Raw genomic sequence first — 24,600 nt, 5'->3', positions numbered from 1 at the left:
AGCACAGTAGGGCTGCCCGCTTCTTAACAACAAGCTCTGAGCTCACTAGAGACAGCAATACACCAGCTAAAGCAATTTCTAAGATTCCCCGCTATCTTCTGGGGTCAACGCAACTGAACCCTGGTCAACAAGGGGAAGAGTTTTCTGGTATTTCTACATGCATACTATCTTAAAAAGCTGCGGCTGGCCTTTTTCCTCTTTCCCCCTTTACAGACCTCGACATAACAACTGGAGCCTCAAGTAACTATCCTGCATTATAAAGTGAGCTTGAGCCTAGGATCAAACAGAAGGACGGTAAAGTGGGATGGCATCTTCCGATGATGGAGCTCCCGTTCTAGCTAGTCTGCCTGTCTCTAGATTATTTCAAATGGGAGTAAACTCTTGATGAAGCCACTGTTTATCTTGAATAGACTCAAATGCAATTCTTTTTTTACACTCCTTTAATAACTTAAAACAACAGATTATCACCTGTAAATGAGGCTTTACTACACAAACAAAGCTATCCCTTCCTAACTTTCATTGATTAATAAAGCATTCTTCTCCATGCTATCTTCTCGGATAGCAGAGCAGTTACCAAATTCTGATATAACCAGTTTTAGCATATCAAGTACCTAACAGTTAAAATGGCTTCTATGGATTCTTCTGACATTAAAAAGTTCAAATTATCATCTGCAAAGTCAACAAAAACATGAAGCTGCTTCCACTTCAGTTCCCACGCAGAAGATCACTGGGAACTCACCTCCCTCCAGCTCCTTAGCATCATCACGTAAACAGACTAGAAAACAGGAGGAGATGAAGATGACCGTTAGCAGAGTCGCTCAGAGACACATTTGCTCCAGCCACACATCTCCTTTCAGGTCTCTAAGCACAACACATTTCACATCTCCAATGGAAATATACCCTGGAATTGACTAGCGGGTCCTCAAGTACTCACACGGAAGAGTGAAGGAACTCTCACTCAAGGGAAACAGACAATCTAGGCTCACTCCTTGTACCAACTTGGCAACATTCTGGTTGAATTCTAACAATGAAGAAAACTGTCCATTTTATGTTGAAAAATAAATTGCTCTAATGCCAATTATTCTAAGTCAAACACCTCAATGCACTTTAATGTATCTTAAGTTGATCTACATTAAAGAGCACTTTAATTACAACAGCTACACATAATTAGATCCTTCCTGCCTGTGGTGTCTAGTATCAATTGTCAACATGTCTATAGGAGATTCTCCTGATTACATTAACTGATGTGGAAAGGCCCATCTTGACTGTACGTGGGGTCCTTGCCCAGGGGATCCTGGACTATGTAAAAGAGACAAGGAACCGAACAGCTGTGAGCATCCACTGTTCACTCATTCTGACTGTGAACACAACATGACCAGTTGCTCGAAGCTCCAGCTGCCCTGACCTCCCTGCCATGATGGGTACCATGAACTGGGAGCTACAATCAGCCCTGCTCCCTGAAGTTACTTCTGTCATCACAGCAGCAGGGAAAGGAACTAGATACTACCTTGAAATTTGCTGAGGAAGCTGATATTAAGCATCCCCATCCCCTACACAAATGGTAACTAAACAAGGGATTGGATTCTTAATTAACTTACTATAATAGTCACTTTGCAATGTATATGTTGATCAAAGCAAGACATAAAAATTCTAATTAAAAAAAGAAACTAGATGCTTGACATTAAAACAAATGTTAAGGAAGGCTATAAAAACATATCTCTGAATCAAGAAAATAAGTGTCCTATTAGCACCTACACAAAAGTAAAATTAGATCTTAAGTGAAAAAGAAAATGTTAAGTAACCAAAAATCTTTGGCTATATAACTATTGTAAGTTCTGGATCGATGCTGGTCAGAATTCACTTCGAAATGCACTGTTCCTTATCAGCCACCTCCTTCATCAGCTATCCTGATGACACACACAGAGCAGAGTGAGTAAAGCTTACCTTTGTCCCCAGATAGAAGATCTGGCCACCATAGCTACTGATGGACTGATAACAAGCCTTCTCTCCAACCAAAGCCTGCCAAATACACAAACAAGGCAAAATCACACATGCTACAAGTTCCACTAAGAATGTCAATCACGGGCTGGACAGATGGCTCAGTGGTTAAGAATACTGACTGCTCTTCCAGAGGTCCCGGGTTCAATTATTAGCACCTACATGGCAGTTCAAAACTGTCTGTAATTCCAGTTCCAGGGGACCTAACACTCATGGCAAAACACCAACAGACAAAATAAAAATGAATTATTTTTTTGAAAAAAGGTCAGTCACAGGGCCTGTGAGAAGCTCAGCAGTTTGACATTCCGTACAAGCTGATGACGAGTTCCAGCCCCAGCACCATGAAGGGGAAGAGGAAGACCTCTGACTCCACAGGGTCGCCCTCTGATCCCCACACATACACTGTGGTGCACACACACAAATGATAAATTAAAAAAAACTGTAAAAGAATGCTGAATGCAGAAACACTTGAGGTCAAATAGTTTTAACCTATCGGCAAATGATTGCCCGTGGAAGTGACTGAGAAGACCAAGTTCCGGAAGTCATCCACTTCCGTAACGGCCTTTTTCTTTCTCAGATAGTGTGCAAAGGGAGGGAGATGGTAACTCATCAACGTAACTGCAAACTGCTGCGACCTGCTACTTACCCGGTAACAGCTACACCTATACAGACGGGCGGAACGACAGAGGTCAGATCAGGAAGCAGTTAGGAATGTGCTGGGGCCTTCACTAGCCACAGGCGGCTGCCTCATTTCAGTACCAGGAATGGTCTCCCTCTCCTTGAGCGCGTCTTACACCAAGTCAGACAGCTGCTGGTTGCCACCAAGATATGAATGCCGCTACTGTATTTTTAGGGAAATCTTGTCCCGCTGGTCACTGCTGTGATTCAGGTGTCACAGCTGGGTTATTGAATGCTTTCCTCCTTTAGCAGCCTACATAGCACCTCAAGGAGAACGAGGGTTTCCCTCCCCCATGACGGACAGCAGACTTCTGAGTCACTCACTGCACTCTTAAACAGGACGGACTCTAGCTTCTTTAACACACACCTCACGATGCATAGCTGTGTCCCTCGAGTCCCTCACGCAGCTGGATACGGCCTCACAGCACCACCTGACAGGAAGTGCTGAGCAGCAGGATCTCCTAAGGCTTACAGACTAAAACTGTTGCAAAAGAAGCCAAGATGCTGGGTTGGGGATTTAGCTCAGTGGTAGAGCGCTTGCCTATCAAGTGCAAGGCCCTGGGTTCAATCCTCAGCTCCTGGGAGGGCTGGGGATGGGAAGACAAAACTAAGAAGCCAAGATGCTTTTTGGCCAGTTTCTGCCTGGTGATCTTCATGACTGGCTTGCTCCGGCCACGGCCACCAGACTAGGGTGCTGCCATTATTCTGCACACCTTAACACTGGCGCCACGGGTTTCTCCAGGAAACCCCATCCTGCATCTCTTCTATCAAGTTCGTTCATCTTTCATTCTGCATCCCGACCCGCCCTCAATCCCTTCCAGTAGTTCTGCCTTCTTCCAAGCTGTCGTGTTCACTGCTGGATCTCTGATCCCACGTCTTCCCTTTACTCTATGAACACAAGGATTAGGATTATACTAATCACAGTACTGACAACAGCCAGGAGATGGAACCCGTCTAGGTGTCCTTCAACAGATGAACGGATGAAGAATGGTCCATGACATAAGGGAATTGAATGTAACCATAAAGAAAACTGAAATCATGGCATTTGCAGGAAAATGGGTGCAAATGGAAATCATTATGTTAAGTCAGATAAGCCAGACTCGGTGGGATCAGAACTACATGGTTTCTCTCATATGCAGAACCTAAATTTAAAATGTTACGTGTGTGTGTGTGTGTGTGTGTGTGTGTGTGTGTGTGTGTGTGCTCCTAAGTCACAAAACTACAAAGAGGATCATGAGAGGACAGGAAGAGATCTTAGGGGAGGTGGGAAGTAGAGGGTAAAAATGACATGTGATATGAAAGCAGAAGGGGACCGCTGGAGAGGGGTGTGGGAGGGAGTGGAAAGAGAAAGGAATGAGGATGGAGTGTAACAATGCCGACGTATGAGACAGCGTGAGGAAACCATTATATGTGAACTTTAAAAGAACTAACACGGAACAAAAGAACAGGGCAAAACCTGCTGGACCCTTGTCTGCTCATCCCAACTTCTGCGTCATCAGGGCTGAGCAGGTCTTGACTGGTTCTCCCTGTCCAGTCTAAGCTTTCCTCCCTCTCTGGATACCGAGGGATCTCTAATCAAGGCATACACTGTGAGCTTTACTTCGGTGGTGCACAGTAATTTCCACGTTGATATTCTTGTGTTTTACTTGCTCTGCTCCTGTCCTCTGGGGTGTGCTTGCTAGCTTGTATTCTAGGGACTGCACCCAGGGCCTCCACTGGAGAAGCATTGTGCCACTGGGTCATACCTCCAACCCCAGTCTGATCCCGTCTCATCTGCTTTTAAGATTTTTTCAGTGTTTACCAGCCCAGCATGTTCTGTTTCAAGTGCAACTACTAAGGTGCAGTACCCCTGAGTGCCCTGGCCAGTGCCTGGTCTGGCTGGTCTGGCTGGTCTAAGGAAGCAGAAAGTCCATGGGTGCCCTGGATATAATTCCCTTCGGCCTGTAGTGGCTCTTCCCCTGTCCTTGGGCAGTCTCCTTAGACACATGCTGAACGGCTGTCCAGCAGAGTCCAGGAGACTCTGCAGCACCGTCCACAGACATGGACCACCCGGCTCTCCCTGTACCCTCAGCTCTGTTCCCTCAGTGGCAGTGTCCACCAGGTTCTGTTCCTCTTCCCTAAGCCACAAGCCAGAAAACCAGAGGACCAGACGGTAAAGAATTAACAACCTCATCTCATTTGTTCTCTGCTTGATCTCAGATTTGCCATCCATCATTGCTGGGCCCAGGGTCTTGAGAACTGAACTGTCTGTTTTGTTCCTAATTAGTAGTAGTAGTAGTAGTAGTGTTGGTTTTGTGGGTTTTTTTTTTAAAGAAGGGGTTCTTTTTCTTCCTCCTCCTCCTTTCCCCCCCCTCCTCCTTTCCCCCCCTCCTCCTCCTTTCCCCCCCCCTCCTCCTCCTCCTTCTTCTTCCCCTTCCCCTTCTCCTTCTTCTTAGTATTTTAAGCAAGAAAGTAAATCTAATTCCCCATTCTCTATCTTGGCTAAAAGTGCAAGTTTAAAATCTAATGGTGTTCTTTTTAAGATTCATTTCATTTTGTGTGTGTGTGAATGTTTGGCCTGCATGAATGGATGTGTACTGTGTGCATGCCTACTGCCCAAAAAAGCCAGAAGAGGGCACCGGATCCTCTGGAACTGGAATTATGTTGTATTTGTGAGCTACCATGTGGTGCTGGGACTCAGACCCAGGTCTCCTATGAGAGCAGCCAGTGTTCTTAGCCACTCAACCATCTCTCCAGCCCTGACAGCCATCCTACCGCAGGAAATGCCTGCATTTGAGATACTGGCTGCTGCTGCCTTAGCATGCTCACTGCATGCTGCATGGCCTGTTCTGTACATGGTGGGGCTAGAACACCCTTCATGTACAGTGTGTGTGCCCTGAAGTTACAAGGAGGAGAAAGACTGAAGCAAGGCCCACAGACTGTGCTGCCGACACCATTAAAGATGGTCACTAGCACTCTTGCTTATAAGAAGCTTCCCACAGACATATCAAAGCAGTCCTCCTTTCCTGAAAATGAATGGCTTAGGAAAACACGTGACCACAAATTCACAGTGCTTACCTACACACTACTGACATAAATTGCTTAAGGCACTGGCACAGCCACATCTGAATGGAATGGCAGAAGTCATAAAGCCAGCACAGCTGCTTGACAAAGATCCAGCAAAGCTGAGCCACATGATGGCTGCCATGCCACCTTTGGTTTTCATCTCCACCTGTTACACACTTGGGGCACTTTTAATATTTGTACAATTTGAGGATGTTGGATTGATGGAAAATTCCTTATGAATCATTTATGCCTTCTCCCAGGAATGCTGCTTCTAAGCTTCCCCAGGAAAGTCCTAAACATACTATCTCCTGTCCCCCCCCACACTTTTAGGGAGATATCCTTATTTACTTGAAGGTCTTCCTTATGCCTTGGAGGTTGTGACACATAAAGAAGCCAGAGGTCTCTTAATGAGGCTATGAGACATTCTTGAAACATCTGTCCCTATACTTACCCAGAACAAGATATTCAAAACAAAGTAAAGTTAAAAAGGTCAACAAGATCCCCGTGGGCTAGAAGAGTTGGCCACAGTTCAGATTACAAGGCTCTTCCCACTGTACACTCAGACAATTACATGGCATGTAACTCTGCCCTACATGGAGACATATTGATGAGCAAAGTATGGAAAGATGATAAAAGTATGAGGTGTTAGGACCTCCCTCTCTTAGAAGTTAGCTCATGTAGAGCTACTATAATGTCATATGACCAAGGAACAACAGAATGCCAGGATAAGACATATAGACAAATTCTATAAAGATTGAAATGTGAACACTGATTGTATTATGCCAGAATTTGAATAATAACTACAGTAGCTTTAGCCTGAGGATTATTCCTGGGCACTCTGACCACTAAGAGTTAATAATACATTGTTTGAGACATGGCAAAATGCTCAGGGTGGCTGAAGATTTTGTTTTGGTCTAGTGTCCTTGAAGCAACCAAAGCAACCAGCCTGAGCACAGGCTGTCATATGCCTCTACATTCTCAAAATAAATTGGGCTATGGGGTTAATGAGTAAGAATGATAACTCTGTTTATTAATGATGTCAAAACTTGAGGGAAAATGATTGGAAATGATAACTCTGTTCTGTCATAGTTTATTGATGATGACTAAAAGATGAGCCAAAGAAAGTGAAACACATGTCCAAAACAAAAATGATATGATCTATGTTTTGGAACATCATGAATGTATCCCTGCTAACTAAATTCTGTATAAATAAAGAAACACTCTGGCTGCTAGTCAGTAAAGCTGCAAGATTCTCCCCACCACCATGGCCTGGCTCACTTCCTTCTCCTGCCGACTCCTTACACTCTCTGCAGGACCCATCCACAGCCAGGGATGGCTCAATAGGCTCATGTGTTTGAATGCTTGGCCCATTGGGAGTGGCACTATTAAGAGGTGTGGCTTTGTTGGAGGAAGTGTGTTACTGTGGGAGCGGCTTTGAGGTCTCATCTGCTCAAGCTACACCCAGAGTGGCACACAGTTTCTCCTTCTACTGCCTCTGGATCAAGATGCAGAACTCTCAGCTCCTTCTCCAGCACCATGTCTGCCTGCACACTGCCATGCTTCCCACCATGATGATAATGGACTAAATCTCAGAAACTGTAAGCCAGCCCAAATGAAATGTTTTCCTTTCTAAACATTTATTGCCATGGTCATGGTGTCCCTTCACAGCAACAGAAACCCTAACTAAGACAGCTACCAAAGCCTTGAGGCTACCCGTCTCCAGTTATTCTTCCCTTAAATCTACTAGGCTTATTGTCAACAGCTCAATTCCTTTACAAATTCTCCCTCACAAAAATTGTTTCTTTTTTTTTTCCTTAAGTATAAAAGTTAAAATGCCTTGGGGTTTTTTGGGGTTTTATTAGTTTTTTTCAGATGTATTTTTATGTTATGTGTCATGGTGTTTGGCCTGCATGTATGTTTGTGCACCATGTGCATGCAGTACCTGTGGTGGTCAAAAGAGGGCGTCAGATGCCTCTGGAACTGGAATTACAGATCAATTGTTAGCTGGCAAATCAGAGTTGGGAACTAAACCCAGGTCCTCTGAAAGTGCTCTTACCCCTGATCCATCTCCCCAGCCTATTCCATGGAAGTAAGTAAAAAGAAGTACTGCTTGGGGTCATAATCCTGAATCCTTACAAACGCATTCATACTCACTTCAACACCAAGGCAGAAAAACTTTAGTACAAACAAACAAATACCCCACAGTGATGAGGGCAGTGCTGAGGTAAGGGAGGCACTGACCAGAGCCTGGCTAACGTTTCCTCCTGTGGCCAGTGACTTGAAGTGGCTGCTGTTATAGACCAGCTGGACTTCTGAGATCTCCATTGTCTCCAACTCCTCCTGCGTCTGCCGATCAATCACATGCAACTTCTCCACGCTGTCTAAAAGCACAACTGTGCGTGAGTTTATCCACTGCAATTCAAGCACAGAACAAAATGAAAGTAAGGACTGGACTGGTCCAAACCTTTCGGGACAAAGGGGGCTCTGCCACTCAGAATGTGACATCGAGGACCTTGTGCATGGAATAACTTCAACTGCATCGGCCCAGGGAACACAGTGCTAGGTGTCACAGTGACGGATGACATTCTGCTGGTCGAAGGGAGGGCTAAGAACTAACACATTGTGGAACGTTGTGTTTTTACAAATGACCTTAGTACAACAACAAATTGATTTCAACTTTTTATATTAGTAAAACAAAGCAGCAACTTAAACCTCACAAACCTAGATGGTCAGAGGACGGTTCTTGGCACTGAAATAAAGCCTATTTTTTTTAAAAAAGACCGGCTAAGACATCCAGCCTCGTGGACTGAACAACTACTGGATTCTTAGACGCTCTGGTGGTAGACAGCCATTGTTGGACTAGTTGGACCACAGCCTATAAGCCATTCTAATAAACCCCCTTTAAATATATATTCATTCTATCAGTTCAGTTCCTCTAGAGCAGTAGCTCTCAACATTCCTAATGCTGCAATTTCTAATACAGTTCCTCATGTTGTGGTAACTCCCAATCAAATTATTTTGTTGCTACTTCCTAACTATAATTTTTCTACTGTTATAAATCATAATGTAAACATCTGCTATGAAGATTATCTGATATGCAACCCCCAAAGGAGTCGTGACCCACAAGTTGAGGATCACGGCTCTAGAGAACCCTGACTAATTCACACAGCAGTTTTACTGCACCTGCATTTTAATTACAATTCATTACATGATGTCAAGGGTGGAGTTTTCCAATGTACTAGTACTAGTACTACCATGCTAGTCCTCAAAAAGTTTTAGATTCTGGAGCACTTCAGAATTTTGTATTTTCAGAACAGGGATGTGGGGTGCTTTGAATGAGAATGTTCCTCATAGGCTCCTATATTTGAATGCTTGGTCCCAATTGGTGAGACTGTTTGGGAAGGATTAGGGGGTGTGGCCTTGTTGGAGGAGGTGTGTCGCTGGGGATTGGTTTTGAGGTTTCAAAATTCCACACCATTCCCAGTTGGTTTTCTCTCTGCCTCCAACTTATGGATCAGACGTTATATTCTCAAGTACTGCCCCAGCACCATGCCTGCCTGCTGCCTGCTGCCATGTTCCCACCGTGGCAGTCCTGGACTCCCTCTCTGAAACTGTGAGCCCTCATGAAATACTTTCTTCTGTAAGTTGCCTTGGTCACGGTGCTTTGTCACAGGAAGGTAACTACAGCAGGACATTCAGCCTGTATTTCTAAATTAACAGAGCATGAGTGAGTCTGCAAGAGCAGTGTGGGCCAGGCATGGCGGAGCACACTTACAGCCCTGACCTCTGCAAAGCTGAAGCTGGAGGAATGTTTGAGCCCAGAAGTTCCAGGCCAACTGACACAACGTAGGAAAACTTGGCTGAAAAAAATGCAACTAAGTTTGTGTATCATATATTAGTTCTGGAAATCTGACTGTGCCAACTATATCCTAAGAAAGTAGACATTAATGAACTGAAGGGAAAGTTTTTCAGGCTTTTTACTGGATAAATGAGCCATTCTATTATAATTCAAGCCAGCTATACTCATGCTGTGTACGATGTTTCACTGGACGTCAGCTATTGGATGCTAAAACGAGTACCAGTAATGCTGAACATAAAACACACTGTTCTTGAAATCAACCCACTACTGCAAAACAAAACATAAAAGCTGACACAGAAAAAAGCCTCATTGTTTTAAACCAGAGCACCCTGAGGACTGAGAAGTAAGGTAAAAATTTGGCAAAGTTTAAGTCACAAGAAAAGAACAGGTAACACAAGCTAAATCCTTTAAGAGAAGCTCACACGTGCAAACCTATCTACACACAAAGCTCTGTAACCATGGCTCTGCAGAGACCTGAGCTCTTTGGAACCCAGACTCCTGCTTGAGGTATTAGAACACTCAAGAAAACCCTATCTTCCCTGCCAGTGCTCGGCAGGACTCTGGGCAGAAAGCAACAAGGACCTGGCATCACACCAAGTCAGACATCATGCCGCAGCACAGCACTCCACAGTGATGGGACGCATTAACGTGGGCCCTGATGGCCCTGGACAACGGCAGAAACCCTGGAAGCTTTAATACACCTGGGATTCGGAACACCCGAAATAAACGGGACGTGGTTTAGATAATACTCACAGTAAAGTTGATCAGATCGTAGTACAGGTGAAGGTGCTTTTGCTTGGTAACGTGGATTGCGCCTGACTCATCTCTCTTAACCTGATGAGGAGAGAAAACAGCCTGGATATCAAGCATTATTTGAAAGATTTTTCTAAAATTTATACTCCACCTGGAATATGATTCCCATTCAGTATAAACCAAAATTACTGACCGAGAAATTGCTATAGAAATGGAGACACCTCAGCCACTGTGTGATCTCCACCTAAAGAGAAGAACAGCAGCACACAGCCCCTTGTGCTGCTGACACAGGTGTTAGCACCTGGGGTCTAGCACCCACTTCTGCCCGCGTTTTCCTGCGCACCCACAGTAGTGTGCCAGACGTCTGTCTTCTAGCCTTCCTCCCCTCTAGTCCCACCTCTTGGCTGACCTCAAGTAGTGCCCGCTTCACCGTGTCACCTGCCCATGAGAGCGTGAGTTCTGGCCACCTGTGAAGTTGCAGGGCGTAGCCATGAGAAAGGGGCCCCTTACGTCTCGGTTTCACGTCTACAGCACCAAGCACAAGTCTGTGCTGCAGGTACAAAGTGTCTTGAACGGGGAAGATCACACCAGCACCACCTACTCCTGAAGGCTTTCTACAGCCCTCCCCCAAAACTCTAGCCTGCCCCGCCCCCCACCCACCCACTTCATGTCTTCCCTCCCTTTCTGGCATAGTCAATTGCTCCTTTTACAGATCTGCTTCTTTCTCTTACTCTCAAACATATTTCTGACTTCATCTTCAAAAATAAAAACACTCCCTAAAAGACTTCCCTGGACTTACTTCCCTGGACAGACATATTTAACCACTCTTCTCCTCACAGCTGAGCGATATGTTGACGACTATGCTCTTCTAGAAGCCACTTCCTCATGGAGGTTCCACCCCGTTCCACTGCTAACCCGACATCTAACAAGACCCTGGCGGACCACTGTGTCCAGTGCTCATCTCTCCAGCCTGCTTTCCGGGATCATGCTCTAGCACTGTATTACCTCAGAACTGATTCTGCCCCAGAGGCTTTGTCCCTCGGCCCCTCTCTCCTGCTGCCTTCTCTTTTTCTTCACCTTTTGTGAGCGTCCAGCAAAATCACATGTTGAGGTTTAGTTATGTCTCCACCAGAGATCCATGTGCTAAAAAGTCTTGGTTACCGGCCTGTGACACTACTGCAGGATGGGGGTGGGGGTTTGGCATCTTCAAGACACAGTGCTTCCTGGATAGAAGTCAGGTTGCTGTAGATGTGCTCTTTCTCCCCCCCCCCCCCACCATGAGGTGGTCAGCTTCTACTCTATGCACCCACTACGATGCAGCATCTTCCCCACAGGTCAGCTGACCCAAGGGCCAAATGTCTGAAATGTGAGCCCAAATGAAGCCGTCCTTGCACTGACGGTCGCAGCTCACACACAGTGCTCCTGTGGTTTTCAGCCTTCTGCCTTCTCTGTCCTGAAATGGTCATCTGCTCTCCGCCCTGCTGTCTGCCTACTGGGCGTCTGGCGTGACACTGGGCGTCTGGCGTGACACTTGAGAGTCCCTCTCTCCTTTGATTTTCAACTCAGATCACATGCTGAAATCTGAAATCTACACAAAAGGTTTCTTCTGACTATTTCCTGACTCTACCATGTAGAGATGTAATGCCTCTAATTCACACCTCTCGGTTCCTAGACCCTGTATGATGAGAGGCTTGCCTTTCTTTTAAAATGTATTTGCTTAAGCACATCACGCACCTACAACCCTCTACCTTTGGAAACCCATTATCTGTGCTCCTTCCAGACTGATCCTAAACTGTACTCCAATTACATCTTTACCATTCCATTTACCTAGAACGCCCCATCAAGGGCTGTCAAACTTTTCTGTAAAGGGTTGTACAGTCAATAGCTCTGCAGATCGTGTAGTCTGCCAGACCTACTTAACTCTACCGCTGCAGTGAGAAAGCAATCAAACAACATGGTGGTGGGCATGGTGGTGCATGCTATAATCCTAGCACTCGAGAAGTAAAGGTGGGAAAAATGGGAGCATTAGGTCAGCCTTAGCTACGATGTGAATTTGAGACCAGCCTGGGCTCATGAGAGCTTGTCATAAATAAATAGATAGATAGATAGATAGATGGATGGATGGATGGATGGATGGATGAGAGAGAGAGAGAAAGAAAGAAAGATGACTGACCATGACTGTAACAGTGTGAGTTTGAGACCAGCCTGGGCTACATGACAGCTTGCCATAAACAAACAAACTAACTAACTAACTAATTAATTAATTAATTAATTAATTAATGAAATGAAATGAAATACAGATGACTGAACATGACTGTATTCCACTAAAAAGCTCTATAAACATTCACCAGCTATCCTTTACACACAGGTGCTGCCCAGAGCTGACAGGAGAGTCGGCTCCTAGACTGGGTTTCAGCGCAGTGAGGGAGAATGGTAAGGTGTGCTCACTGTGGTGACAGGGAGGCGTGCACGCAGCAGACGCACAGATCTTTGCTGACAGAGATATCTGCATGAGTAAAGAGACCGGCTGGAGTGTAGGACAAACATGTATGCAGTTCACACTGGGGAAGTGACCAACCATGACGGGGTCAGAAGGAAGAAAGGAAGACAATATGGGCACCATGACCAAGCACATCGGAAGGAGGAAGGCACTGAGAGGCTCCTGGCTGGCTCCACTGAGCAAGACACCGGTGTCTGGAGACTTCACAGACACATGCCTAACTCTGTGACTGAAGCTCACTGCCTTCCCTCCAATGCACAGACCTCTCTAAACACTCTATGTGCTCTTAATAACAACTTTGGAGTATCATCAAATCGTTCAGTTCAGCACTTAACTGTCCTCTGCAGCAGAAACTCTGGCTTCGCTATGCAAACAGTGCACAAGCTGTGTGAAAGAATGCTTTATACTTCCTTCATCGGCCTCTGTGCAAACGGCCCTTGCTCTCTAACAAATAGACACAGACATGTACAGACCGCATTACTACAGACATGTTCACAATCGGACACATGCAGCTCACACATACAGACAAACCATTAATTATTTGTTAGCCGAAGAAACCAAAGAAATAAACCATGAGGATTAAGGAACCAAGAGAGGTCAAGTTTTTCTCCATTTTTAACATGAAAGTCTTAAATACAAATTAAGTAGGCTTCATACACACTCTCTCCAAAGACTTACAACAGTGACACAGATTTTTTTTTGACACAACATTAAATTACCAGCTAAATCTGGGGGAAATATATATATTTGAACACACACACACACACACACACACACACACACACACACACACACACACACACACACTCACACACACACACACACACACTTGGAGCTTTACTACAGACCCACCACTGATCATGGCTTACCAAGAGGAAATGAACCACATCTCCTCTACAGAAGGCAAGCATGGGATTCACATGGTTATTCACTGCCACGAAGTGCCAGGCCAGCAACGGAACACTGGATGGATCCATCTAAGTCAAAGAAGAGACGGGAAAATACTCATCACAGTCGACACGTAAAGGACAAAGTAAGAATCTGTTGAAGAAATAGCACCGCTCTGCTAAGACCTTCCCGGCTTCCCATGAGGCTTGTTTCCAGGGAGCAGGGACTGGGTAGGAAGGGTCACAGGAAGTGTCTGGGTTGACGGTCCTGTCTGTCATCTTCATCAGGGTTTGGGTTACAGAAATGCATGCATCTGCCCAACTTCAACAAATGTACACTCAAGACCTGTATATTTATCATATGTGAATTTACACCAACGAAACCTAAACAATTAAGAAACGCTAGTTAATTATATACATGCTGAATGCCCAAAGCAGAAGGTTCTTGTTTCTGTACTCTGCTCTGAAACCCATTAAAAACTGCAATATCTTGGTGGGTAGAAGGATGAATAGATACACAGATATATAATAAAGGAAATGCAGTAAACTGGTAAGAGGATTTAGACGGCAAGAACGCTAGTCGTTCATTAAAATTCTTTAAACAAGTGTTTGAGAATGTTCATGAATGAAAACATCAGTAAAACATTCCAAAAGATGCAAACCTCATGATCAAAGCCTCAGAGCGCCAATGAAGCTAACCTGAGAAATGTCACTGGTAACCTCTACCTGTCTGCCATCTAGAAGGACAGACCTGCTTCTCCTAGTGCCGAGACACGACAGGACACCAACAAGGAAACAAGAGCCATCTCCCTCCAGTCCAGGCCGCAGCTATCTTAGCTATGGCTCTGTGTCTTCCCTCTCTGTGGCTGTGGTGTTCAGATGAGAACTGCACCCCCACCCCAGCTCCACACACTTGAATGTTTGGTCTCCACTTGGTGGAACTGTTTGGGAAGGATTAGGAGGTGTAGTCTTTTTGGAGAAGGTGTGTCATTAGAGGAGGGCTTAGAGGTCTCAAAAACCCATGCCAGACCCTGTCTGTCTCTGTCTCTGTCTGTCTCTCTCTCTCTCTCTCTCTCTCTCTCTCTCTCTCTCTCTCTCTCTCTCCATCTTGGGGATCAGATGTAAAGCTCTCAGCTATTGCTTCAGCATTAGACCTGCCTATCTTCGGCCACACTTCCCACCATGATGGTCATGGACTCACTCTCTGAAGCCCCCAATTAAATGCTTTCTTCTATACATTGCCTTTGTCTCTGCACAGCAATAGAACAGTGACTGAGACAACAGCATCTCATCCATGTTCCTCCAAAGCAGACCCCAACTCTCTTACAAACAACATCAAGAACAAAAGGAAAGGGGAAAGGGATGTCCACAGGTAATGTATTCCAGGCTTACCCCTTACATATAGTGGCAAAGTATTTACATATAACCTATGTACATTGTCCCATGTACTTTATCTCATCTCTAGATTGCTTTACAATTCAATATAAATGCTATATACACAGATGCTACACTGCATCATTTAGAAAACAATGACAAGGAAACATGTCTGTCCACATTCAGTATGGATCTAAACTTTTCTGAAAATGATCTGTGGCTGGTTAAATCCACAGATGCAAACCCATCAAATCATCTGTACTTCCTGAAAAATAACAACTTCTAAGGTGACATATATCAGAGACAGAACCTATGGAAAGCATGTGTTTTGCTAATTCATATTGGCTTCATAGTGGGTGGGGTATGCTCACTCATGGTGTCAAAGAAGCAGACAATGAGCATAACCCTGCCTCAGCTTGGCCATCACTCAGCTCGGCCATCACTCAGCTCAGCCCTCACTCAGCTCAGCCCTCACTCAGCTTGGCCCTCACTCAGCTCGGCCTTCACTCAAAGCAGCTGTCATTCCGTGGTCTTGGACACTGTGGCAAGGCTGCATTCAATACACCAGCTTGCCCATCAGTGTTAAGCCAATGAGGACATTTTACTGACCTCAAAAGAGCAGTGAATGAAACTAAGAAAATGCGTGCCTGAGAGCGGGTGTAACTATAAAGAGTCAGGACAGCAATATACAGAGTGTCGAACAAGGTTAGAAACAAGCTGAATATGCTGTTCATGAAAGAAAGGCTTAAAAAAAATTAAAGATACCAAAGTACAACCTAGCATGACTCCTAGATGCCACTTTACCCTGCTTGGTTTTCTTAAGCCAGTGCCCTTGGGAGCTCACTTCCATTCCATAGCTATATGTTTGGGCGACTGCATAGAACCACTCTACAGATCGCTCCCTCCGTCCTCCGGGCTTGTCCTTTCTTTTGCCAATAAAACAAAGTCATGCTCACCCGTCCATAGGGAAAGGTCATCCATACTTTCAGGGATGGTTTCAACCCAATGACCAGTATCTACAGGAGAAAATATATATTCTTTTCAATATTTACCTTGCAAACTGTTGCATGTCTCCTAAAGTTAAGAGTTCTGTCTTCTAAAGGTGCCTACCTTCGTTAAAGACGCCATGGCCAACAGTGAAAACTGTGTGATAGGATGATCTTTCAACTCGGGCTTAGAATGCAGGGGCTCAATGCAGCAAACTTCACCCTTGGAGCCGCTGAACAGACACCTCGATTCACACGTCCTCACTCCCATCACTCTCCTGCAAGCGTAAGACATCCACAGTCAACCCAGTGACAACCCAAGACACTATTCCCTCCAGCCACTGAGCAGCCAGCCACTCCTAGCTACGCGTTCCACGGGACAGCTTCTCTTCACTGCCCAGACACACCTGCCACTCTCCCAGTGTCCCCACCCCACAGGCTCCTCTGCCTGGAAATGAAGTCCAAACTCTTTACCCAGCTCTCCGTTCTGCAGGATCTGGCTCTTACGCCTCTCCTGCCCCGTCACCCAGGCAGCCATACTCCAGCTCCTTCGCATCCCCAAGTGTGCCTTGTGTTGAGGTGACTGCCCCCTTCCACTAGATTTTCATTTGCTGACTCTGATGACTCAGCTCTTTCTTCTCAAATATCACCTTCCACCGAAGACTTCCTTTCCTGACTTAGGGTCAAGCACAAGCCAGCACAATGGTCTGTCTCCTCACACCACTCAAATCTACCCAATTATGGCATTTATTTTTTGGCTTGGGCCTGTCTCCCGATGCTCACTCCAACTGTTCAAACTCTGACCCTTCGTCACTCTAACTCTGGTGTCTAGACAAATATCTGCACACAGGTGATGTTCCAGAAACACTAGCTGGGTAAATGACTCATGCTGTTTTGGCAATTACTTTGTGCCCAGTATCTAAGAAGCTATGAAAAACCTAAGCAACAAATAGACATTAACCTTGAGGATTTACAAAAACAAAATACACATTCTATTTTGTATTCTACACTTTTAAACCTTAGCCTCACAAACACTCTCCAGGTACTTAGACAATTCTTACTCCTATTTAACAAGTAAAACAGGACAATTTGAAGGCAAGAAAACCCCTTTTCAGACCTGCCATTACCCAGTGAGCTTGGAGCCCAAACTAAAATTAGTGAACCATGCAGAATAGTTTCTAGCCTGGGAGCATGGAAGTCTCCCGGGAAGTCCAAGTCTGGAATCCCAATTCAGACCTGAGATACAATCATGGAGACCAGGCCTAGCCTCCCACATGTCTTGTAAGCTCCCCAGGTAACTATAACACAGCCAGAACCTGTTTGCAAACACCTGGATTCTCCAGGCCTCTGCATGTTCAATTTCAGACCATTAAACGGCTAATCCTTCCATTCCCAGCAAGCGTCCGTTAGTCCCTTACTTAAACGTCAGTTCAAACACAGAGCCTCCGCTGTCGTTGCAGATCGCCAGAGTTGGGTCGTCTGTGAACTAAACAGAGAAGGAGCTTACTTTCTGGTAAACGTTAAACAACCAGACAAGATAAGTATTTAAAAATAGACCATGGGGACAAAAACATACATTCCGAAAACAAAATACACACTTAGCACATGAAAGAGCTCAGATTTGGTTCACCTCTTTAAAAGTACAAAATTGTCCTTCCTTCCAATAATATTAGCTCAGTATCTTCAAAACAACTGAGGCCTTCAAAAAGCAAACAGGGTGATGAGATGTCTCAGAGGCAAAGGCATCTGTCACCAAGCCTGACAACATGCATTCTACCCCAGGGACTCACACAATGAAACAGAGTTACAGGTGGTTGTAAGCTGCCTGGCGTGGGTGCTGGGAATCGAACGTGGTTCCTCCTCGAGGACAGCAAGTGCGCTTAGCCTCTCAGCCCCCACATGGTGAAGTAGAGAACTGACTCCCACAAGTTGTGCTCTGAGCTCGGCAAGCTCCAGATAACATCTGCCCTTCCCCACAACATGAACGCACAATAAATAATGTGTGTTTGTTTTTTAAAGTAAAACAACCTTTCATCAGGATAAAAGTAAAAACTAACTTCAGTTGATAAAAACCCTGATTTCTTGGCTTGGTAATTACATTAAGGTTTTATGACTTGATATTAAGTTATAATACCGTGGGGATACACTGAAGTTGATGACTTTTTAGTAAGATTCTTAAGATCTTTAGGAAATAAACTTGTTTGAGTAAGTGACTCTTTGTAAATGGGTATCTCCCTGACTTTTTTGTTTTGTTTTTCAAGACAAGGTCTCTCTATGCAGCCCTGGCTGTCTGGAACTCACTTTGTAGACCAGGCTGGTCTTGAACTCACAGGGATCCACCTGCCTCTGCCTCCTGAGTGCTGGAATTAAAGGCATGCACTACCACTGCCCCATACTCCCTGACCATTTTTAAGAATGTATTTGAATGATTGTAACCTAACTTGGAAAACTCAAAGCAACGGCTTTCACAATGATGCAGACTTATGTTCAGGTATGTTATGGTAAATGCTACTGGATATAAAAGCAAATGGTGGAATTTATAACATTTACAGGGACTTGCCTTAGAAAGCCTGAAAGTTAGTGAATCATTCTGAATGAGCCACTTTTACTCAGAGAGAGCTGAGATACAAGAGGCGACTATACAACACTCCCTCAAGCCCCCCCCTTCCCAACAAAGACGTCCCCAACCTTTCTCTCAAAGCCTAGATGAGCAGCTGCCGGTCCCATGCAGAAGACAGAGCATTCATGTTTCTGTTTCATTTCTCCTGTTTGCCTATGTACTTTTTTTTTTTTTTGGTTTTTCGAGATAGGGTTTCTCTGTGTAGCTTTGTGCCTTTCCTGGAACTCACTTGGTAGCCCAGGCTGGCCTTGAACTAACAAAGATCCACCTGGCTCTGCCTCCAGAGTGCTGGGATTAAAGGTGTGAGCCACCACCACCTGACTTTTCTTTTTTTTTTTTTTTTTTGGAGCTGAGGATAGAACCCAGGGCCTTTCTACCACTGAGCTAAATCCCCAACCCGAGTATGTACTTTTTAAAACTGGTACAAACATTTGTAGAATCATACACACACACTAGTGCACAGGATCCACACCTGGACTGCTGTTGATAATACCAGACTGTCTGGAGAATGATGAGTTAGTTACTCAAGGCAAGTAGATGTTAGTCCAGGATCCAGTAACACTGACACATATCGCTCCCTTTCTCTCCTGCCAGGGTCTGCAAACCCCACTTTCAAATCACCCCAACGACACAGCTCCTGGAGCTGCACCTTCATCTCAGCTGCAGCCTTCTCTTTTTTCCTCTGCCTTTAATTCTTCTGTTTCTCACTGTCCCTCCCAATAATTTCTTCTTTTTCCCCCTATAGAGACTAGTTATTACTTCAAGCAAACATTTATTGAGCAGTTACTATGGGCAAAACACAAAAATAAATGACAGGTAGATTCTGATTTCAAAGGTCCTAGCATGTGCAGACAATGGTCACATTAGAGGCTGGCACCGGCTGCAGAAAACGAGGTGGAGAGAAATCAGCCCCGTGCCCGAGAGAGGAAGGACTAACTTGTCTTGGCTGTTGTCGCCGTCCCTAAATGCTTCAATGCTGTTTTGTCACACAAGACTTTCTGTAGCTAACCTAGATGCAGATATATCAACTCCAGATGCTACGGGCTTTAAAAAGCATGTGTGTGGATAAGAGAGCCGCATAGCTAAGCAACCAAGTATGCACATGATTAAATCTAGAAGAGCTGGTTTTAGAATCCCCTTGATATAGTCCTTTACCTTTTATGCTTCTGAACACGGGCTTGCCAGCATGAAAAGGCAGGCTTCACATGTACTATAAATGAAGCCCGTTACCTCAGTCAGTTTTATGTTTTCAGGCCTGAGAGTAAAAAAAAAAAAAAAGAAAGAAAACCCAACACGGCGACCTTAATGCTTTTCCTTCAGAGGCCTCAGAGAAAATAAACCAAATGATTCACTTCTAACTATAATCCAAGCCCTGGCTCTTCCACAGTTGGTGCCTGGGGCCTCAAGCACTTTCCAACAACGGGCAGCCATACACCCCCAGGCAATGAAATCTTGGCCAACTGAACCAGGTGACGGGAGTGTTTAAAATCTCCATAGGAGTTTTTAGCAGGGCGCTGCTTCTCAGCTGCCAAACCCCACTATGGGATCAGATCAAGTCGTCCCTTTTGCTGCTGGACTTCAGTATAACCTGAAGCTGACTCTCTTCTGACCCATCTCTGGTTTTTAACCTGGGAAAGTATCTTGTTGGAGTCACTACTAATATTCAGCTTCGTGTTAAATAAATGTAGGGGTGTCTGTTTATCAGAATGTTTAATGTGGCTACAGAGGCATGGTAACAAAACACGAGGAGTTAAGGACATAAAGTTAACGTGAGGAGGAGAAGCTGTCACCTTGATGTGCAAGATGGCTGTCCCTGGAGGGTGAGCATCTGATATTGACCTGAGAAGTTTCCCGCTGGCCAGATCCCACATGGTGATCTGTAAGACAAGCAAGGCTTTAAGAACACATGGACGGCTTTTTTGGACTTAAGCATCTGCCTTTTGGCTGAAATAACCTACTCCTTGTCTATGAACGTTGCAGGACGAAAGCCATCGAGTTAAAAGACAAGCTGAGAGTCCGTTAGAGCACCGGACCTTTACTTCCATGCCAACTTCCCTGCCCTCCCTCTGCCCGGCCCACTTAACACTCAGATCTCGTCACTTCTGATAAGTCAATCTATTGAGCACTGACTAAAAATTCACACCAAAGGTATCGTAGCAAACCAGCTGTGATGCAAAGATCAGAGAATGAGAAAAACCGTGACCTATCACCACAAAGACGGAAATGTCAAAACAATCGTCCGGAAACACAGCAATAGGAGCGGTGTATTTAGAAGGGCCACAGGGTAGAGGAGATGGCTCAGTTGGTAAAATGCTTCGGAAGCACGGGAGCCTGAGTTCAGTCCCTAGAACTTTAAAAATGCCAAGTGTTGGAGCAAGAGAGAAGGCTCGGCAGTGAAGAACACTACTTCTCCTCCAAGAGGACCTGAGTTCGTTTCCCAGCACCCACACAGGAAGCTCACAACAGCCTGTAACTCCAACTCCAAGGAGATCCAATGCCTCCATTCTCAGCTGGTGCCTGTGCTTGTGTGCACAAACCCATATAGAAACACACACACATAATTTAAAATAAATCACTGGGAGGTGGTGGTGCACGCCTTTGATCCCAGCACTAGGGAGACAGATTCAGGCGGATCTCTGTGAGTTCAAGGCCAGTCTGGTCTTGAGTGAGTTTCAGGATAGCCAGACAGCCAGGGCTACACAAAGAAACTGGTCTTGAAAAACAAAACAAAAAATAAATAGATAGAGAGGAGGGAGGGGGAACTGGGATTGGTATATAAAATGAAAAAAAAAACTTTTAAAAATAAATTAGATAGATAGATAGATAGATAGGTAGGAAGGAAGGTAGGTAGGTAGGTAGAAAAAATAAATCTTTAAGAAAAAAAGGGGCTAGGTGCTGTGGCATATGGGCTTGTGATTCCAGCTTTGGGAGGTGGAGTCAAGATCCCTGGGGATCACTAGTCTAGCATGACTGAAGTTGTTCTTCATACTCTACACCTGTGCACACCCCAAGGATACATACATTCATTCATATTCCTTCTCTCTCTTTCTTTCTCTCTCTCTCTCATCAAAAAATAAATAAAAGCAACCACAATTATGGACTACTACCATAAGAGAATATATATATATATATATGTATATGTATGTGTGTGTATATAGTTTGTTCGTTTGTTTTGTTTTTCGAGACAGGGTTTCTGTGTAGCTTTGGAGCCTGTCCTGGAACTCACTTTGTAGACCAGGCTGGCCTCAAACTCACAGAGATCCACCTGCCTCTGCCTCCTGAGTGCTGGGATTACAGGCATGCGCCACCACCACCCAGCGAGAATATATTTTATAAAAACTGTCTACTAAGATAAAACACCATTAGAATATGAAGGCAGCAGAATCGGTTAGTAACAATTATTTTAAAAATCTAAATAAGACAAAGGTCAGACTAACAGACCTCAGGTTGGCACTAATGGGCATGCCACTCCAGATGTATCACTTTATAACACGTAACATGTATCCTGCTCTTCAAGACACTTCCCTATACACACTCAGACTGTACTTCAGGGTCACCTTACTTGTCCTTTAGCGAAGCCACAAAGAAGTCTTGAACAGTCGTTGTTGATGCTGAGGGCAGAGATGGCTCCATACTGTCCCCCGACACTCGTGCTGCCCAGGCAGAGCCGCAGTGCTTGATTCTGGTCTAGAGGAGGCAAGCGAATCAGACCCTGAGATAAAACAGTGAGACCTACAAGAAAACATGCCTCAAAACTTGCTAGTGACAAGTCAGAAATTCGTAAGAAAATACATTTTCTTAAACAAGCCAACTCTAAGCTGCTTCATCCTACAGCTGAATTTTCTTTTCCTATTTCTAATATGTTAGGATGCAGGGAATGCCACTTTGTGTGTGTGTGTGTGTGTGTGTGTGTGTGTCTGTGTGTGTGTGTGTGTCTGTGTGTGTCTGTGTGCATGTGTGGGGTGGGGGTCTGTGGTGTGTGACTGTGAGTGTGTGTGCATGCATGTGTGATGTACATGTCTGTCTATGATTGCAGATGCAGATGCCTGTACATTCATATGCAGAGGACAAGGAGGATGTTAGGCATCTTCCAATATTGCTCGTCACTTATATTTCTTTAGATGGGGCCTCTCACGGAACCTGAAGTTTGCTGTTCAGCTATGCTGGCTGTCCAGAAAGTTCCTGGGATCCACCTGTCCTCACCTTCCAGCACTGGGTTAGAGGCAGGCTCGGCCAGGCTAGCTTCTACATGGGTGCTATGGACTTGAGCTCACATCCTCTTACCCACACAGCGGGTATGCTCTGACCCACTGAGCCATATTTAGCACCAAAGGGCATTCACTGTCTTTGAAAACTTCAAAATTCAAAATGTACTAATTTAAAATTTGGCTTTAGTGGTTAAGAGCACCAGCTGTTCTTCCAGAGGACCCAGGTTCAGTTCCCAGCACCCACATGGCAGCTCACGAGAGTCTGTAACTCCAGTCCCAGGGGATCTGATTCCCCCGTGTGTCCTCCACAAGCACTGCACACATGTAGTGCACAGACACACATGAGGTAAAAACACCTATATGCAGAAATCAACATTTTTTGTTATAAAAATAGACTTAAAAAGGAAATAATTTATTTAAATTTACATTTATGCTATCCACATGGAAAAGGCTGACCAAGCAAATGAACTGAATAGTGAAAGCAAAATTTTGGAGTAAACAGTTAAATTACCTCAGAAAATTCGTTTTTAAGTTTTCCTAGGAAGTATTCAAATATTTATTTAATGCTATTACCTAATAATTAAACAATTAAATGCAAATTAAAGCCGGGCAGTGGTGGTGCACACCTTTAATCTCAGCACTCGGGATCTTTGTGAGTTCGAGGCCAGCCTGGTCTACAGAGCGAGGCCCAGAAAAGGTGCAAAGCTACACAGAGAAACCCTGTCTCGAAAAACCAAAAAAAAAAAAAAGGCAAATTAAAGTAAAAGCTCATTTTGTATAGAGTTCATGATAATACCTACTTGAAAACAATGAGATAAAAAAAAAAAAATTATTATGGCCCGGTGGTTAAGAGCACTTGCTGCTCCTACAGAGGAACCAGGTTTGGTTTACAGCACCCACAGGTGACAGCTGTCTACTTGTCCAGTTCCAGGGATCTGAAGACCTCTTCTAGCCTCCACAGCAACTGCATGCACACTCATACCATAAACAGATCCTTAATAATTTTTAAATATAAGAAAGTGTGACTATAAAAGTTAACTGCTTCCAGGAACAAAAGCCAACAGTGCAGAGCCTGGAGCTGGCCTGCTCTAGGGCGCCTCCATCGCTCCCGGGCAGCCTGCATGTGCTCCCTCCTGTTTGGTATGACCTCTCTGAGGGCCAAGACCTGAACACCTCACCTAATGGTTATCCCAGGGGCTTTCACTCGGAATAGATCCAGAGACCAGCAACTGTAAGAGCTACCAGCCTGCTACCAAAGAGCCTGGGGGCTGCTCTTGGTGAGTACTCATTCCCATCCAAAATGAACACTGAATGACGAAGTCTATGTTCATAAACTGGCTGTAATAGCACACAAGTGGCCCGAGACAATTCACGGCTGGACTCCATCTGGCACACAGAAAATACTCAATAGTTTTTAAGTTATTTTAGATTTCTAACTCCCAAGGTAAATATTCAAAAAGAATAAACCATGAATACACAAGGTCTCATGTGTTTTAGAAGTCTTACCTTTATTTCACATCCAGAATTATATAATTACAATTTTCACATTCATCCAAATTAGCCTTCCCCTAATTTTTAACTTTAATTTAACCCTTATTAAAACCTTTTACTCTAGAATTTCTTGCATCCAATTATGACATCATGTTTCTTTTGCTCTACTGATACTGCCTACAACTGAGTTTTCCATGATCT

At 44.6% G+C, this 24,600-nt stretch overlaps 1 protein-coding gene across 1 annotated transcript in view; it reads right to left on the bottom strand.

Annotated features, from left to right (window-relative positions):
• The window catches only part of Vps8 (VPS8 subunit of CORVET complex), a 203,649-nt gene that overhangs the window by 163,811 nt on the left and 15,238 nt on the right, over positions 1–24,600 (bottom strand). The window contains exons 7-16 of the mRNA XM_036204062.1: positions 22,263–22,387; positions 20,491–20,577; positions 17,499–17,566; positions 16,205–16,358; positions 16,051–16,110; positions 13,703–13,810; positions 10,334–10,414; positions 7,963–8,133; positions 1,945–2,019; positions 740–775 (exon numbers count right to left, since the gene is read on the bottom strand). Of these exons, the coding sequence (XP_036059955.1) occupies positions 740–775; positions 1,945–2,019; positions 7,963–8,133; positions 10,334–10,414; positions 13,703–13,810; positions 16,051–16,110; positions 16,205–16,358; positions 17,499–17,566; positions 20,491–20,577; positions 22,263–22,387 (965 nt within the window). The remainder of the gene's footprint in view (positions 1–739; positions 776–1,944; positions 2,020–7,962; positions 8,134–10,333; positions 10,415–13,702; positions 13,811–16,050; positions 16,111–16,204; positions 16,359–17,498; positions 17,567–20,490; positions 20,578–22,262; positions 22,388–24,600) is intronic.

The sequence above is a fragment of the Onychomys torridus genome, chromosome 12 (genome assembly GCF_903995425.1).
Source record: "Onychomys torridus chromosome 12, mOncTor1.1, whole genome shotgun sequence".
Classification (NCBI taxonomy): Eukaryota; Metazoa; Chordata; class Mammalia; order Rodentia; family Cricetidae; genus Onychomys; species Onychomys torridus.
This window is presented reverse-complemented; position numbering and strand designations above follow the sequence as displayed.